A 15,310-nucleotide genomic window follows, 5' to 3' on the forward strand; every position below is an offset into this window, starting at 1 on the left:
AACAAACAAGCTCAGGTCAAACTGATGGTTACCATGGAAACGGGGTCCCTGTAATTGGGTCGTAGGCTGAAGACAGCAGAGTCGACGGCCGACAGAGCCACCATGCTGCCCTGATTGGTTCTGATGTCCAGCTTGATGTTCTCCTTTGGCTTGTAGAGTCTTTCCTGGAATAAGATGTTGGTCTGACAGACAACACCATGTTAGCCGGCGCCGACACATTTCAGATGAATTTCTGCTGTGGAACCAGAGACGCAGCCAGACTGCAGCACCTGGAGGCCGTTGACACACTTGTCTTTGACGTCCATCCAGACGGAGTCCGCCACCAGCTCCGTCGTTCCTTCTCCGTCCAGGACGTAGTAGACCAGCAGCCTGATGGACGGCACCATGGAGGTCGTCACCAGGAAGTTCAGGTTCTGTCTTCCATCAACGCTGGAGGCAAAGTTCTGACTCTTAAAAAACACCACCTTCCCTTTAGACAGCACCTACGGGGGAGGAGCAGTGAAGCCATCAGTAACTATGGCAACAGAGGAAGCAATGTGTGTGACCGCCTCCTCACCAAGTAGTTGAGAGTCCTGATGTTCAGGTAGGAGGGAGCGGCAGCGTACACCTGGATGTTGGCGTAGTGGCTGACGAGGAGGCTGTGGCCGAACATGGGCGTGTTGATGTAAAGGTACCGCTGGTTTGGGGAGTGATAGGCCACGGCCTCCAGGGTCAGACTGGCCTGACTCTGAGCTGGCAGGGCGGGGTCCGCCGTCTCAAACTGGGTCAACAACAACCAGACCAGTTACAACAAGAGTACTGAAAGGAAAAATCTGTTGTTTTTGTCCCACCTAACATTTCAGTTCATCAAGCTCATGTTAACAGAACATGAATGAATATGAAAGCACTTTCTAAAGCCTTCAAAGGGGTCAATACTTTTCACAGCTCTGCAGTGACCGATCTTCCTCACCTTCAGCTGCGCCCTGACTGCATTTTTCTGGGGGTTGCAGATAAAATACAAGAGGCCATCAGATCCACTGCTTCTGCTGTCCCCACAGGACATAACCTCGCTTCCTCCTGTGTTCAAGATCAGCTGACGCTCCACCAGGCGCACCTGCACCAGGCTCACCGGCTTGTCCAGGTGATCCTTCACCAACACCTGCAGAGACAAAGAGCCTGTGGAGCTGAACAAGGTGTGCGCCGCGGGGGAGTCAGAAGGTCCAACCAGATGTTGCCTCTGGTTCTGGAACAGCTCAACACCTGGAACGCCTCAGTGGAGGTCCGTTTCCTGGACATGTCTGGAATTCATGCAAAAGGAGCCCAGACCAGCTGGTGCTAAACACTTTTCAGGTGGAACTCCATGAAGCATACCTGGATGTTGTAAGGAAGTCCAGGTTTGATGAACGGCGGAGTCGAGATGAGGCTCAGACGGTACGGAGACCTGACGAACTTCACGGTAGCAAACTCCGCCTCCTGAGTGATCCCACCTGGAGGGCGACATGCAGTCCAAACGGTGAGTAGGTGAGGACCTGGTTTCAGGGTGGTATGATGTCAGCGTACCTGTGTCCTCCTGCAGCAGCACCGCTACATACAGGTAGCTTCCCACCAGGCTGTCCAGGTCTCTCAGTCCATCATGTTTTTGCAGAACCTTCTGCATGTTAACGGTCACATCCAGTTCACCTGTCGGAGAGAGCTGAGAGGAGACAAGCCAACCCCATGTTGGAGGTGTCTCTCAGGAGTCTCATCAACTGCCGTCAGAGAAGTCTTTGAAACTGCTGCGTGTCAGTGCCTTACTCTTTCTCTGGTGACTGATGTGGGAATGATGACAGGAGCGTTCTTCTCTCTGACGTATCCATAACGCAGAAACACCTCTCCTTCAGCCACCGGGGCGCCATGGAGATACCTGCCAAAGGTCAGAGCACCGCGGGGTAAACATGGCCGCTCAGGTCGAACGTCTGAGCAGCTGGAGGAGATCAGGCCTCACCTGGCTGAAATCCTGAAGTGGAACTGACTGAACTGACTGTGGCTGATGAAGTTTGTCCGTGGGTTCATTTGGATGGAGAAACTAGGAAGAACTGACAGAGAAGGAGAACATCACAGATCATCGCCTCCATCAGCAGGGCTCATATCAAATTCCTACACGTACCGTATTCTTTAACTTCAAAATCTGTCTTTGCTTTTGTTGTGAAATCATTTGTGTAGGAAGCTTCTATTGTCCAAATTCCCAACCTGCAAGTACAGAGAACTCAGGAAAACCATCTGGGAATCACCCGAAGGTCTTCCTGCCTCGGCAGAGGTCTTCCTTACTTTGGTTTGATGGGAATCCTAAAGGGGTTTTGCATCGACGGGATTCCATTGTTCACATCGACAATCTCCACAACGTCTACCGTGACCTGATCTGGATCCTGTCGGGAACAAAGATGTTCATTGACATGGCAACGAATTGTCAACTCATTTATGGTCCTGGACTCATCGGGCTCACCTTGAAAGTTAAGAAGACGCTGCGATTGGCTGGTCTCAGCTCCTGGTTCATGGAGAACGCCCTCACTTTGACTGAACACATCACAAACAGTTTTATTCTGCAAACCTGAACAGTCAACCAAAATCTGAGTGAAGAACCAAGAGCGGCCGACCTTTCTGATGAGGCGTGTAGAGCGGTTTGTCTGTTTGGATGAACAGGAAGCCGTTGGATCGGGTAACCGGGATGGACAGGTGACGGTTGATCCCATTTGATTGGACATGAAGAATCACGTGATTCAAATCCTTATTCTCTGGAAGTGGCAGCAACTAAAGAGACACAGAAATACTGGAATCAACACCCAGGTGTTTTCAGATCCACTCCGTGTTGAGCTGTGGTTGCCACTAAATACATCTGGTCTTAACTGCTGTTCAGTGATGTTGTTATCTGTGCTTCATGTTTGTTGCCATGGTTTCTCGTTTTTCTGTAGTTGTTTTTGCTCTTGTTTTGCAAGTATGGAGGCAGACTTCCCCTGTCCCTTTAAACCTGTCTGTCTTGTTTTTTTTTCATTTATGTGTCCTTTACATTGGAAATATACACAACAAATGTCTAATAAGGTCAGCGTCATAGTGGAAGCCATCGCTCTGCTGGGCTTCTCCTCGGCACGCTGACAGTTTTGAGCGCCACACTGCTGGACATTTTACAGAAATCATAATAATAATCAGTCAGGTGAGTAATGCAGAGTGCTTCAGGAGGATTTCTCACCCGGACTTTAGCGACGCCCTGGTAGTTGTTCTGGCTGTTGAGCCGCAGGGAGTCCTTGGACAGTTCCCTGTGATCCGAACCCATAGAAGTCTTCAGAAAGACGTAGACGGTTTCCTCCGTGGAGGAGCCGAACAGCTGAACAAACACCGTCTCCACAGCATCCAGGCACACCGACAGGGGCGCTGTGATCAGGAAGCTGACAGAAAGAGATGCTATCACTGCTGGTGGTGAAATACCACAGAAGAAGAAGAGTCCGTTCACCAACAGGACTCCGTTATGAATCGGTTTATTATGATAAATCACAGAAATCCTGTCGATGAAACTTAGGGAGCATTCAGACCAGATAGTCCAGTAGACCCGGTTCGATTGGGGACTAAAATTGCAACATTTGTTACATTTTCAGAACTCTAGTTTGCATTCACACTGCACTGAGTCAAACGACTAAAACTAACTGAAAAACCTGTTCCCCCTGTCGCCTGTGGGGGCGCTGCACCAAGAACTACTGAAGGATTCGACACAAAACCACTTTCTTCTTCACAAAAAGTAAACAAAAACGGAGCAGTGTCAGATTTTGGCGGTTGTGTCACTGGTTACTGTTAGCCGCTAATGCTAGCGACGCTCCTCCGGGCGCCGTTACCAGGCGGGAGTCTGTCCACGAAACCAGGCGGGAGTCTGTCCACGAAACCAGGCGGGAGTCTGTCCACGAAACCAGGCTGTCCCACCGCGGGATGAGCAGGAACCACAAACAGGATTCCTTTATTTCTATAAACATGGTGTAGTTCTGTCAAGGCGACCGCATCTGGTTTATTGTTTTGGCTGCTGTTGTTTGGCTTAAGGTTGCAGTAGTTAAATTGTATTTAATATAAAACATTAAGTTTAAATATGTGGTAGTTTTAGTACATTTGTGTTTGGTTAAGTGTACTACATTCAAATGTGGGGGGACCTTCTATTTCATTCCGCGGACCACGTGTTTCCAGGGGAAACATTGGCTGGTGCACTTAGAACACAGCCAATGTTCTAGGCCCTCGAGGGCCACGGTCCTGAAACTTTTAGATGTGCCTCTGAATAGAAGCCGTTTCATTCCAGTGTTTTGTACCTGTGGCTCATCTAAAACCTGCAGGACGGCGACTGGCCGTCTGGACTTTGACTCCCCTGACTTAGAGCCAGTGGTGGCCAAATGAAGCCTGTTGAAGTAATGAAGCTTCCCGGCCCACTGCTTCACCCAAAGGTTCATCACTCGATGCTTCATTCATTTCTCTCTAGTGACACCTGCTGTTCAAACTGTGGCAGCCTGTCACTCAGACAGACATTACCCAGAATGCCCTGCACTGTTGCTAACTTCCTGCTGTTGAAACGCCTCCATTCAGGTTGCATTCAGACAGGTTTTCTACCGTTTTAGAGTTCACTTGAACCGGACCCAGGCTGAGGTTTTCCGGCTGATCAGAGGTCGGTTTTTAAGTCCGTTTTGGAATTCAAATTTGCATTCAGACTTTCCAAAAACATCAAACGTTCTAGACAAACGGAGTAGATTTGATCCAGGACTCTGGATGCAGCACTAAAGCTCCCAGTCAGAGGCCAGTTAGACCAGAAACCTGCAGGATTCAGTAAAAGGAATAAATGTTGAGCATCAGAATAAATCTGGACAGAAGGAAAAGTTCTGGAAACTCTAAGGTGTTTTTGGGCCGGGTTCAGGTTGTCATGGAGATCCACAGAGTTCCTCTGAACTTTGATGTTTGTTGCCACTGATCATTTTCTGGGATTCTGCTGTAAATATTTGTTCACCAGATGAACCTGCTGGCCCGTGTGAGCGCCCCCTGCTGGGCTGGTTCAGCTGTGGACATGATGAATCGTCTGCTCTGAGGCTCGGTTCTGGTCCATCCGTCAGATGATTTCTGCTCCTGATTGTTTCTGTGCTGAAGAAAAATGAACTTTCCAGAAGAAGGTCGACATGCAGCAGAGGAAAACCAACCTTCAGGAAAAGAATTCACATTTGCTGAGTTTCCTCCTTTAGTCCTGTCAGTTGTTGGATCGTAATGAGCTGAAAGGTTCAGACAGGCAGTCAGAAACAGGTGGGGGAGGGACCAAGAGGCTGACAGCAGCACTGGAGGAGCTGCAGGGTTTCCAACCCGTTTTGGTTTGGTTCTACAGGAGACGACGACCGGCCCGGACCAAAGCGTCGCCTTGCAGAACCGTTTTCTGTTCCGGTGTAACACGGCGGTGTGAACGTCATGATGTGGGGTTGCTGTGGCCGAACTCCTGCCACCAAGGCTTGGTCCAGTTAAAGGACAGACTTTGGTTTTCACATTTTTCTTTGCAACAGATTCAGTTTTACAGGATTTGTGTCAGATTAAAGCCAGAAGGTTTGAAATGTTCCACATTTAGTTTCTCTAAAACCCCCAGCAGCTGGTTGATCATTTTCATCTTTTATCTCCACAATGAAAACCAGAGAAGACAGGAGCTTCACTTACGATTGTCTCTGAGCGTCCGTCCTCCAGCACAGAGACCAAACCCAAACCAGCAGGACCGACGGCTTCATCCTGAGCAGCCAGACTGACGGCCAGCGGCGCCGAGCGTCTCTTTATGGGTTGGGATCGATCCGCTCAGACAGCAGGACTTTTCCTCTGGGACGGGTTGAGTGTCCCAAAGGTGAGTTTACTCAGCCTGCTGTGTTTTCCAGTCTTGCCCAACACCGACGACCCGACAGAGAAAAGCTGCTGTAAAAACTAGACAAAAAACACTGAACTGTTTGGGTTTTCTCTGCATCTTTATAGAAACTGGAAATGTTTATCCAGGCTGATCAGAACCAAGCGGACCAGAGGAGGACTGTCCAGTTGGACCAGAACCTGGACTGAAACCAGCAGGGAACCAAACAGTTCCTGGTTTTATCCAAGTTGATTTTCAATCAATCAACTGAGCTACAAAAGTTAGCTGGACAAACGTAGCGCAGTGGAAAAACACCTGCTTGATTTAGTAACTATGGAAGGGCTGGTTGACCTCTGTTGACCTCTGTTGACCTCTGATGACCTCTGCAGACTTTTAATAATATCTTTAAAATGATCGTCACCCTCTGGGTCCCAAATGTTGCAACAGATGCTTTTCAACACGACTCAAAGAATCCACAATGATCCTGGAACCAGAACCGGACCTGGACCTGACCGGTCTGGGACTGGACCTCCACTGCGTCCTTCTGGGTCATTTTCATGTAACATAAAGTTCTCGGTGTTGAACCCCTGGAGGTTCTGAGGTTCTCCCACCTGAACGTTCTCCCTGGGTTCTGCTGGAACCACAGAACTCATTTCTCCCCTGCAGCTCCACAGTCCTGTTCTGGAGACAGAACGTCTCCAGAACAGGACTGGATCGGCTCACATGGGGAACCATGAATGTCGGGGACTGAAATGTTCCCAACATCTGTCTGTGGTTCAGGCTGCAGGTGTTCAGTTCTCACATCTGGACCTGGATTTGCTCCTCGTCTCTGTCCGGGTCCAGAACCATCCAGAACCTGAATAAAATGAATGGGCTGCTGGATTCAGCCTTTTGATTGAGGAATGATGAGAGGAGACGCCTCTAAGGATGTTTTCCTCCTGATGGTCCGTTGGACCCGGTTCTACTGGAACCAGAACATCTGCTCCACCTGCAGCTGCTGTGGTTCTGACCCAAACCAACCTGTTCCCCTCCTGGCATGTGGGGGCGCTGCACCAACAACCACTGAAGGAAACCACACAAAAACCTCTGAAGACACTGAGAGCAACTTCCTTCTTCACCAGATGGAAACAAGATGGAGGCGTCAGATTTTATCTCTTTAGTCTTTGGCTGAAGACCAGGAGACATTTCTGCTGCTAGCGCTAGGCTAGCATGTTAGCTTTGGATGTGTTTACCCAGAATGCCCTGTGCTGTAGTCCACTTCCTGCTTTAGGAGCGGTCTCTGGTCCGCTTGGCGTTCACATTCAAACCGAACCAGAGGTCAGAGGTCAGCTAGTGTTCACACCTCACCAACCGAACCGGACTTTGACTAGGCAGACGGACTGGACTCGGTCATCCTGTGTTGGAGGTTCTGTTCTGGTTTCTGTGGGTGGAACCTTTGAATGGTCCAGAGAGCCGAGTCCAGGAGAAAAACTTTATTAAGACTTTAAACATCATTTATGTACAGATTAAAGTTTGATACATTTAATGGAATAAAGTGACAGCAGAGTTCAGGCCGTGAAGAACATCTCATGTTCTTCCACTAGCTGAACCTTCCAGAACCGACGTCCAGTAACTTTGGGTCAAAACATCTCAAAGGTTCTGACAGGAGAATCGGAGCCTGGAGACCCGACAGAACCTTTTTCACATTAATATTCAGAACATTTAAAGCCTCCCATGTTTGGACCTGCGGTTCTGTCTCTGTAACATCACAACCTTTAACAGGAACCAGAAGCATGCAACACAAACACGACATCAACAGAACATGGGTCATCATGCAGCTGGGCGGTCAGAACCGGTCCGGACTCTGAGTGCCTGATAAATATAGGAAATGATTAATAATCAATAAACCAACGAGTTTATTTATTCTGTTTCTAGGATTTTATCGCTGATCATCATTTGATGTTTCTGTTTTAATATTGGACTTTTAATCTTCGAACAGAACCGGGCTCATCAACGCCAACTGGACCTGTGTTTGTGCAGATGTTTTCGGTCAGCTGACCACGTGGCTGGCCCTGATTGGCTCACAGCACCATGGCGGGGATGTGGTGGACCAGGGAGGCGGGGTGAGGCACCGCGGTCAGCTGCGGGGGGTGAGGCGGCGGGGGCGAGTGGACCCCCGGACCGCCCACCACCACCACCGGCGCGCCCGCGTCCCCGCTGGGTCGGTGCCGCGCGCTCTTCTGGTGCGCGCGCAGCCCGGCCAGCTGCGAGTAGGCCGACTGGCAGACGTGGCACTTGTAGGGCCGCTCGCCGGTGTGCAGCCGGACGTGGTTCCGCAGCGTGGACGACTGGCTGAAGCGGCGGTTGCAGAAGCGGCAGACGAACGGCTTGTCCAGCGTGTGAATGCGCATGTGCGAGCGCAGGTTGCTGCGGGAGTTGAAGCCGCGGTGACAGATGACGCAGCGCATGCGCCCTAGACTGGAGGAGGAAGCGGAGGAAGAAGAGGAAGAGGAGGAGGAGGAGGAGGAGGAGGAGGAGGAGGAGCCTTCACAGGTGTGGAAGTCATCTGGAAGCAGGAGAAGAAGAAGAAGATCCAGACCTGCCGGAACCAGAACCAAACCAGCGGTTCTGGTTCTGGTTCTGAAATGTCTTCCAAGCTCATCTCTATTGATAAGTTACCGGTTTTGGTTTTCTTTCCCTGCTCCTCGTCGGCGCCTGGAATCCCAGGAATTCCCAGGAATGTGTTGTGGGAGTTTCCATACCAGACCAGCAGCTCCTGGTCCGGAGGGATGGTCTGAGGAAACATGAGTTTATTATGAAAATACAACAAATATCAGTTTATTATGAAAATACTACAAATATCAGTTTATTATGAAAATACTACAAATATCAGTTTATTATGAAAATACTACAAATATCAGTTTATTATGAAAATACTACAAATATCACTTTATTATGAAAATACTACAAATATCAGTTTATTATGAAAATACTACAAATATCAGTTTATTATGAAAATACAACAAATATCAGTTTATTGTGAAGCTGGAACATACTCTGGGTGATTTCAAAAATATTCTACTGATAAAGTAATAATTTCCAAACATGTTTTTTGGGTGAATTTAAATAATTTCAAATCAAGTAAATTTCAGGATTTCAGTGTTTTTCTATCTGTGGCCAGCAGGTGGCGCCAGGCACCAGCAGAAGAACCGTTTCGGATCCAGGCGTTCACCTGTCCTGATCCGATCCAGGTGAGAACGTTCTGGATCTGCTCTTAATTTTACCTTTTTAGTTTTAAACATTTCACCGTAAAAATGTTTTTATATCATTTTATTTCAGTTTTATGCAAATTTCTCTTCGTCTGTTGTCAATAATTATTTATAATTTAATTAAATTTTGCTTGTTAGGATCTAATTATAAATTAATTAACCACTAATTTATTCTTTAGGCTGTTTAATTTACTTTGACTTTTTTTCTTAGATATTTTTTTCATTTAAAAATTTTTTTCTTTTTTAATTTAAAAAATCAACCAAATGTATTTTATTAAATTCTTAAAATAAATTTAATTAGAACAATTTAGAGACTTGAATTATTTAAAGGAAGTTTTTTGTGTGATTGATTGAATGAATGATTGAATGAATGGAGGGCTTTGGAATCCTCTGGACTTAGAGGATTTACACTCAGAAAGATGAAAATTATTTTTTTAAATTCCAAAAACATTTCATTTGTTTTATTCTAATTATTATTTATTTAATAAAAAAAACCTCAAAATTATTTTGTGTTTCAGTTTAACCTCTGAATAACTTTAATCTGGAGCTGCAGACAATAATCAGTGATCAATATTCTCTGACCTCCACCGCCTTGTAGAAAACGCTGCTGCCGACCTGAACCACCTCCAGGTTCTGCTCCTGCTCGTTCCGAGCGCATTTGATGTACGTCATCCAGCTGCGCTGGTCCTCCTGGCTGGCGTCCACGAAGAACCGGACCGACCCGTCGTCATTGAACACCTGGAGACCCAAACGACCAGGAACCGATCAGCAACCGATCAGGAACCAATCAGGAACCAATCAGGAACCGATCAGGAACCAATGAACCGATGGTGGAGCGGTTCGAGTTCCAGACAATGTTTGGATTTGAATTATAGAAATATTTTTCTCAATAAGATCAAACCTCTGATGAATTAAACACATTATTTATCTTTAATAAAACGAATCAGTTTCACTAAAATCACAGAGAAATTAATAAAAGTTAAAAATGTCAAAAGTTTTTCTTTTAGTGTAAAATGTGCAAAGATTTTTATTAATAATTATTTACAGTCCCTTACAGCAACAGTTTTATTATTATTATTATTATTATTATTATTATTATTATTATTATTATTATTATTATTATTATTATTATTATTATTATTATTAAACTGTTGCATAGTTTATTTCTGAATTGTTTAAAGTTAAATCTCTCCTGGTCCGAGTTTCTCTCCCGTCTTTAGTTCCCACGTGAGTCTCGTTCCCGGATCACTTCCTGTCTCTCTGTCGGTTCTTCTTCTTCTTCTTCTTCTTCTTCTTCTCAGTCTCACTTCAGTCTTTTACCTTTGACCCCGTGAGTTCTGCTCTCCGCTCAGCGGTTCTGTTGGACCGTTTTATTCCCTCATTAAATATCATTTTTACTGCAGCCTTATTATTTCTGTTATTATAAACAGAAATCACAGTTAATGTTCTTTTATTTCATATTTTATAGTTTTTTCTGCGCAATTTTGATCCGACAGTCAAACACGTTTTTAATGTTTAATAAAATCAAATCTAAAGTTATGAATTATGACTGGATTTTATTACTGATTCTTTGTGATTTTCGGCTCCAGTAAAAATTAATTATTATATTTATTATTATTTATGTTTAGAGAAACTTTTAGAAAATAAAACCTGTAAATAAATTTCACACCGTTTGTTTGTTTAACTGATATTTTTATATTTGGATGTGATGGAAGTCCAGAACCGGTTCCGATCGCTGCTGCAGCGGGAAGAACCGCTGAAGATTCGGCTCATTTAAAGAATCTTTCCGGAGCTGATTCGGTTCTGTCTGGTTCTGCTAGAAGTGTTCAGATGTTCCCAAAAGCCTGAAATCCGCGAACAGAACCGGAGGTTACGGTGTGTATGACGGACCAAACCGAACCGAACCGGTTCAGTTCGGTTCGGGCCGGGCCTCACCTCCCACATCAGGTTGTTGTTCTTGTACAGGTCCACATGTTCCGGTGAGACCAGGCGGCCGGTAAATGGACCCATCTCGGTTCCGGCTTTGATCCAGGTCTTGGAGAAAATCCCGAGTCCTTCTCCTGCAGCATAGACGGGTCCAATTAGCCGGACCGGACCGAACCGAACCTCTACAGCGTGTAATATTATCTCTGCTTAGTTTCACAGAAACATAAAATATTCGGTAAAAGTTCTGCTTACCCGGAACCGAACTCTGCGCGATGATGACCTCGCTGGGCAGAACCAGGCTGGACAGCTTCTGGACCTCTGAACACAAACAGAACTAAACTTAGCTCAGATTCCTTCCGAACAGAACCAGGCTCGGGTCTGGCTCAGCGGCACCAGAACCTCCCGCTGCTCGCCGAACCCCGACCCAGTTCCCGAGGTTCGGAGCCAAATGAGACTAGCTGGAAAAAACAAGAATAAAACTGTAAGAAAAGTTCGAACCGAACCGAACTATCAGGGTTCGGTTCGGTTCGGTCCACGAAACCAGCAGAAACAGAAAAAAACATTCAAAGTCTAGAAAAGAAGAACAGAACCGGTACCGGAGCGGCGGGTTGAGCCCGAACCGCCTCTAAACTCCTGCAGAGAAACAGAAATAATTCCGTCAAAATGACAGAAAATGATAAAAATGACAAAACAAAAGTGAAATATTTTCTCTGGAATTATTTCTAACGAAATTTATCAAAAACCAAAACGAATCAAACGATAAAATGAAATAAAAATGAATCAGAAATCAGAGAGAAGATCCGCGCTGAGCTGGAAAAATCATCTTAATGTTCAGAAAAGTTTCAATAACTGATCAAATTCATTGATCGGAACTTTGAGCAGAAAATATTTTTCTTCGGTTTTGGGTGGATGGATCAAATTATGATGTTTAAAATTGAAAACGGAATTACATTTTCATCTAAAGTCCCTGAAATATGAGCGATGAGTTCCATGTTTTAACTTTATTATTATTATTATTATTATTATTATTATTATTATTATTATTATTATTATTATTATTATTATTATTATTATTATTATTATTACTACTCTCTCACCTCCGGAGAAGGACTGGGCCAGCACCTCGGCCGTGAAGGCGGTCCTGGGGCTCGCGCTCGGCCCGGTTCGCTCCTCGTGCTGCAGGTGATGCTGGTGCGCGTGCGGCGGCTGCTCGCCCAGCACGTGCCTCCAGCGGCCGTACAGGAAGCTGTGCAGGATGTCCGAGGTGATGATGTCCGCCAGGGAGAGCGGCTGCTGCGGCTTCAGGGCCAGAGAGGAACCGGCGGGCAGCACGGAGCCCATGGCGGCGGGGAGAGGAGGGACCGGGGCGGAAGTTGGGCGGAAGCTCCCGGTCTGGATTCACCGGGGAAGAAGATCCAGCCGCTTGCAGCCCGGGAGGCGCTGGCAGGAGTCGAGAGGTTCTGCAGGAAAACCGGGCTGAGGGAGAGTGGGGGGGCCTTTATACCGGAGCCACGGAGGAAGAGGAGGAGGAGGAAGAGCAGGAGGCTTGTCATTGGCTCCGCTGCGGTCTCACGCTCAATTAGGACGGAAAGAGTCGATCTGACCCAGACCAGCAGGTAGACACAGCCCAAACACGCAGCACTGACCGGGGGTCACCGGCCCGCCGGGGGAGGCTCCGTCATGCTCTGGGCTTCAGAAAATGGATCCGCAGAACCTCCCGGAACCAGCAGCGCTGGAATCCAGGCTGAGTGACGGAGCAGAACATGAGATTAGAGGCCAGATTACAGAGAAACAGCTGCTCTTCATCATCCTCCTCCTCCCGACACCGGCATTATTCCCGCTTTCACTCTGATCTGTATTTATGAGCTTTTAAACATTTATTACCCCCCCGAACACACACACACACACACACACACACACACACACACACACACACACACACACACACACACACACACACACACACACACACACACACACACACACACACACACACACATTCCTGTCGCCCGTCGTTGAAATATCGCTGGATGTTGAATAGAATCAGATTTTAAATGAAACCTGAAACAAACCCGAACCGAACCTGAACGGACCGGATCCAGAAACCTGTTGATGTTTGAAACTCGGTGTAGTTTTATTTTAACTGCAGGTTTTTATTTATTTTTAAATGAATTGACACAGTTATTTCTATTTCAAATTTATTTAATTTCAGGCGAAACAAACCAAATAAAAACTCAGAATAATCCTTTATAATCCCACAGTAAAATATTATATCCCAGTAAATAAAATAAATATAGGATACTTAAAAAGTTCCTACAAATAAAATCAAAAATAATTTCAGCATCATGAATTTTCCTCCAGGAGCTCCGGGTGGTCACCGAACCCTGCAGGCCGGTTTCACGGCTCCTCTCCCGGCGTCGGCCCCGGCCCCGTCCCGCCGGCCTCTGCGGAGCTCCGTGCGCCCCGGAGCGGGCCGAACCAAGTCGGACAGGCCGGACCGGGCGCTTTTGTCCCGGGAGTCTGAGAGGAGAGAAAGGGGAGAAAATCCGGGAATAAAAGCAGATTTTCAAATGTTTTTTCAATTCGTTGGAGTGAGAAAGGCTGGGTCCTCCTTTCTCTCCCTCCTTTCTTTGCGTGGCGCAGAGCGGGGCTCCACGCACGCGGATCCGGGCGTTTCGGTTCCTTAATGGAGAGGCGCGTCTGGGCCGCAGGAGGACACGCTTTAATGAGCTTCCCAACAAAAAGCTCCGCGCCGCCGCAACAACGAGCCACTTCAGCCCGAAAAGACGCCGGGAAGTCAGAGGCGGAGGGAGCGGCAGGTGACTGGCACGCGCACAGACAGGGGGGGCGAGGGGGGGCTGGGAATCAGCCCAAATGGCGCAATAATATTGTTCCGCTAACGCGATTAAGTGGCGCAGCGGCTCATTAGTATTCATGCGGCGGACAGACGCAGCGCGCGCGCCGCTAATAATCCGCTTTAAAAACCTTTTAATGATCATCAGTCAGCTGCACGAACCGAACCGAACCCACCTTTCTCACGACCAAGGGCAGGAGGAGGGTTCGGTCCAGAGCTTCAGAAACTAAAACCTGAACATCTTCAGGGTTCTGCAGAACCGGGCCCAGAGTCCTCGGTTCCGGACGGTTTCCCACGTTTTTTTGTTGTTGTTTTTTTTTTTTAATTAAATCTCACTTTGGAAGAAGTTCTGCTGAGGTTCTATGACCCAGATCCTCAAACATCGGCCTCCTTTTCTCCAGAAATGTTTCCGAACCTGTTGTGGTTCGGTCTCTGGTCCGATGACCTTCAGGACATTTCCTGGAAAACTTCGCGGTTCCGAAATGTTCTGCTGGAACCGAAAACCCGCAGAAAACCAGAACCAGAAAAACTTCATGGATCAGCAGGGAGAGAAAATATAAAATATAAAATTATAAAATATAAAATGATGAAATCTAAAAAATAAAATTATAAAATTATAAAATATAAAATGATGAAATCTAAAAAATAAAATTCATAAACAGAAAAATAAAAACTAGTTTCCGTTTTCACCTCAGATTCCAGGTTCCGGTTCGGTTCCGTCCGGCGGGAATCAAAGATTCGTTTCTCAAAGCTCATAAACCCGGTTCTGCTGAGCCGCTCAACCCGCCCGGTTCCGACTGGACCTGGACTTCAGTTTGAACCAGGAATCCGGCTCTGGTTCCGGTCGTCTCAAACTAAAGTTCTGGAGGAATCCTTCCAGGTCCAATCCGTGGTTCTGATCCAGACGGTTCAGGATAAATCTTCAGCCTATAATCTCAGCCAGAACATTTGGGTCAAAACCGGCGCGGCCCCGCCGGGCCCCTTCAGGGAAAGCATTTGGACCGGGTCCAGATCCCCATCACGTTAATGTTTAATCAGGTCTCCGCTTCATCGGTACTTACCGAACTCCTTCCGGTACTTTATGACCGCAGAGCTGCATGCATTAGCCGAACCGGACCCTTGGGCCCAACCAGAACTATAAAACCACAAACAGAACCGGCCGGTTCCGCCGCTACATGAAGAGCTTCAGTCCATCAGGAAAACATCCAGAACCGGACCGGAGTCCGCAGCTTCCCACAAACCGGACCAGAACCTTCAGAACTTTGGTTCCGATTGTTTAATAAATTCATCAAAATCAGTTTCAGTTGGACGAACCAGAACTACGGACCGGAACCAGAACTACGGACCGGAACCAGAACTACGGCAATAATTTTAATTGTTGTTGTTCAACACTTCTTTACTTTTCTCTGTTCGGTTCTGAGGGTTCTGGGCCCCGTC

At 46.9% G+C, this 15,310-nt stretch overlaps 2 protein-coding genes across 3 annotated transcripts in view; both read right to left on the bottom strand.

Moving 5' to 3' along the window:
* Positions 1–5,827, bottom strand: part of c5 (complement component 5) — a 29,414-nt gene extending 23,587 nt beyond the window's left edge. Inside the window, exons 1-14 of the mRNA XM_044111098.1 lie at positions 5,671–5,827; positions 3,203–3,398; positions 2,613–2,766; positions 2,462–2,532; positions 2,287–2,384; positions 2,126–2,208; positions 1,964–2,054; positions 1,774–1,882; positions 1,540–1,672; positions 1,351–1,466; positions 950–1,138; positions 557–760; positions 270–482; positions 33–182 (exon numbers count right to left, since the gene is read on the bottom strand). Of these exons, the coding sequence (XP_043967033.1) occupies positions 33–182; positions 270–482; positions 557–760; positions 950–1,138; positions 1,351–1,466; positions 1,540–1,672; positions 1,774–1,882; positions 1,964–2,054; positions 2,126–2,208; positions 2,287–2,384; positions 2,462–2,532; positions 2,613–2,766; positions 3,203–3,398; positions 5,671–5,738 (1,875 nt within the window). The 5' untranslated portion in view covers positions 5,739–5,827. The remainder of the gene's footprint in view (positions 1–32; positions 183–269; positions 483–556; positions 761–949; positions 1,139–1,350; positions 1,467–1,539; positions 1,673–1,773; positions 1,883–1,963; positions 2,055–2,125; positions 2,209–2,286; positions 2,385–2,461; positions 2,533–2,612; positions 2,767–3,202; positions 3,399–5,670) is intronic.
* Positions 5,828–7,302: 1,475 nt separating this feature from the next.
* prdm12b (PR domain containing 12b) lies at positions 7,303–12,799 on the bottom strand. Of its 2 annotated transcripts, XR_006370255.1 has the most exons (7): positions 12,117–12,799; positions 11,272–11,337; positions 11,029–11,153; positions 9,676–9,831; positions 8,504–8,618; positions 7,851–8,390; positions 7,310–7,696 (listed from the first exon to the last, which is right to left on the bottom strand). XR_006370255.1 is itself a non-coding variant. In XM_044112363.1 (6 exons), the coding sequence occupies exons 1-6, from the start codon at positions 12,358–12,360 to the stop codon at positions 7,906–7,908; spliced, it is 1,191 nt and encodes a 396-aa protein (XP_043968298.1). In that variant the 5' UTR covers positions 12,361–12,799; the 3' UTR covers positions 7,303–7,905. The 2 variants fall into 2 exon arrangements, 1 of the variants encoding a protein (XP_043968298.1); XM_044112363.1 differs by having other exon boundaries at positions 7,303–8,390.
* Between the last annotated feature and the right edge of the window lie 2,511 nt (positions 12,800–15,310).

Source organism: Gambusia affinis, linkage group LG03 (assembly GCF_019740435.1).
Source record: "Gambusia affinis linkage group LG03, SWU_Gaff_1.0, whole genome shotgun sequence".
NCBI classification, from domain to species: Eukaryota; Metazoa; Chordata; class Actinopteri; order Cyprinodontiformes; family Poeciliidae; genus Gambusia; species Gambusia affinis.

Coding starts and splice junctions, on each gene's coding strand:
- prdm12b (XM_044112363.1), bottom strand. CDS start 12,360: ATGGGCTCCGTGCTGCCCGCCGGTTCCTCTCTGGCCCTGAAGCCGCAG. Junction 11,154..11,271: donor CGCGCAGAGTTCGGTTCCGG/GTAAGCAGAACT, acceptor TCTATGCTGCAG/GAGAAGGACTCGGGATTTTC. Junction 9,832..11,028: donor ACAACAACCTGATGTGGGAG/GTGAGGCCCGGC, acceptor TTGGGTCTCCAG/GTGTTCAATGACGACGGGTC.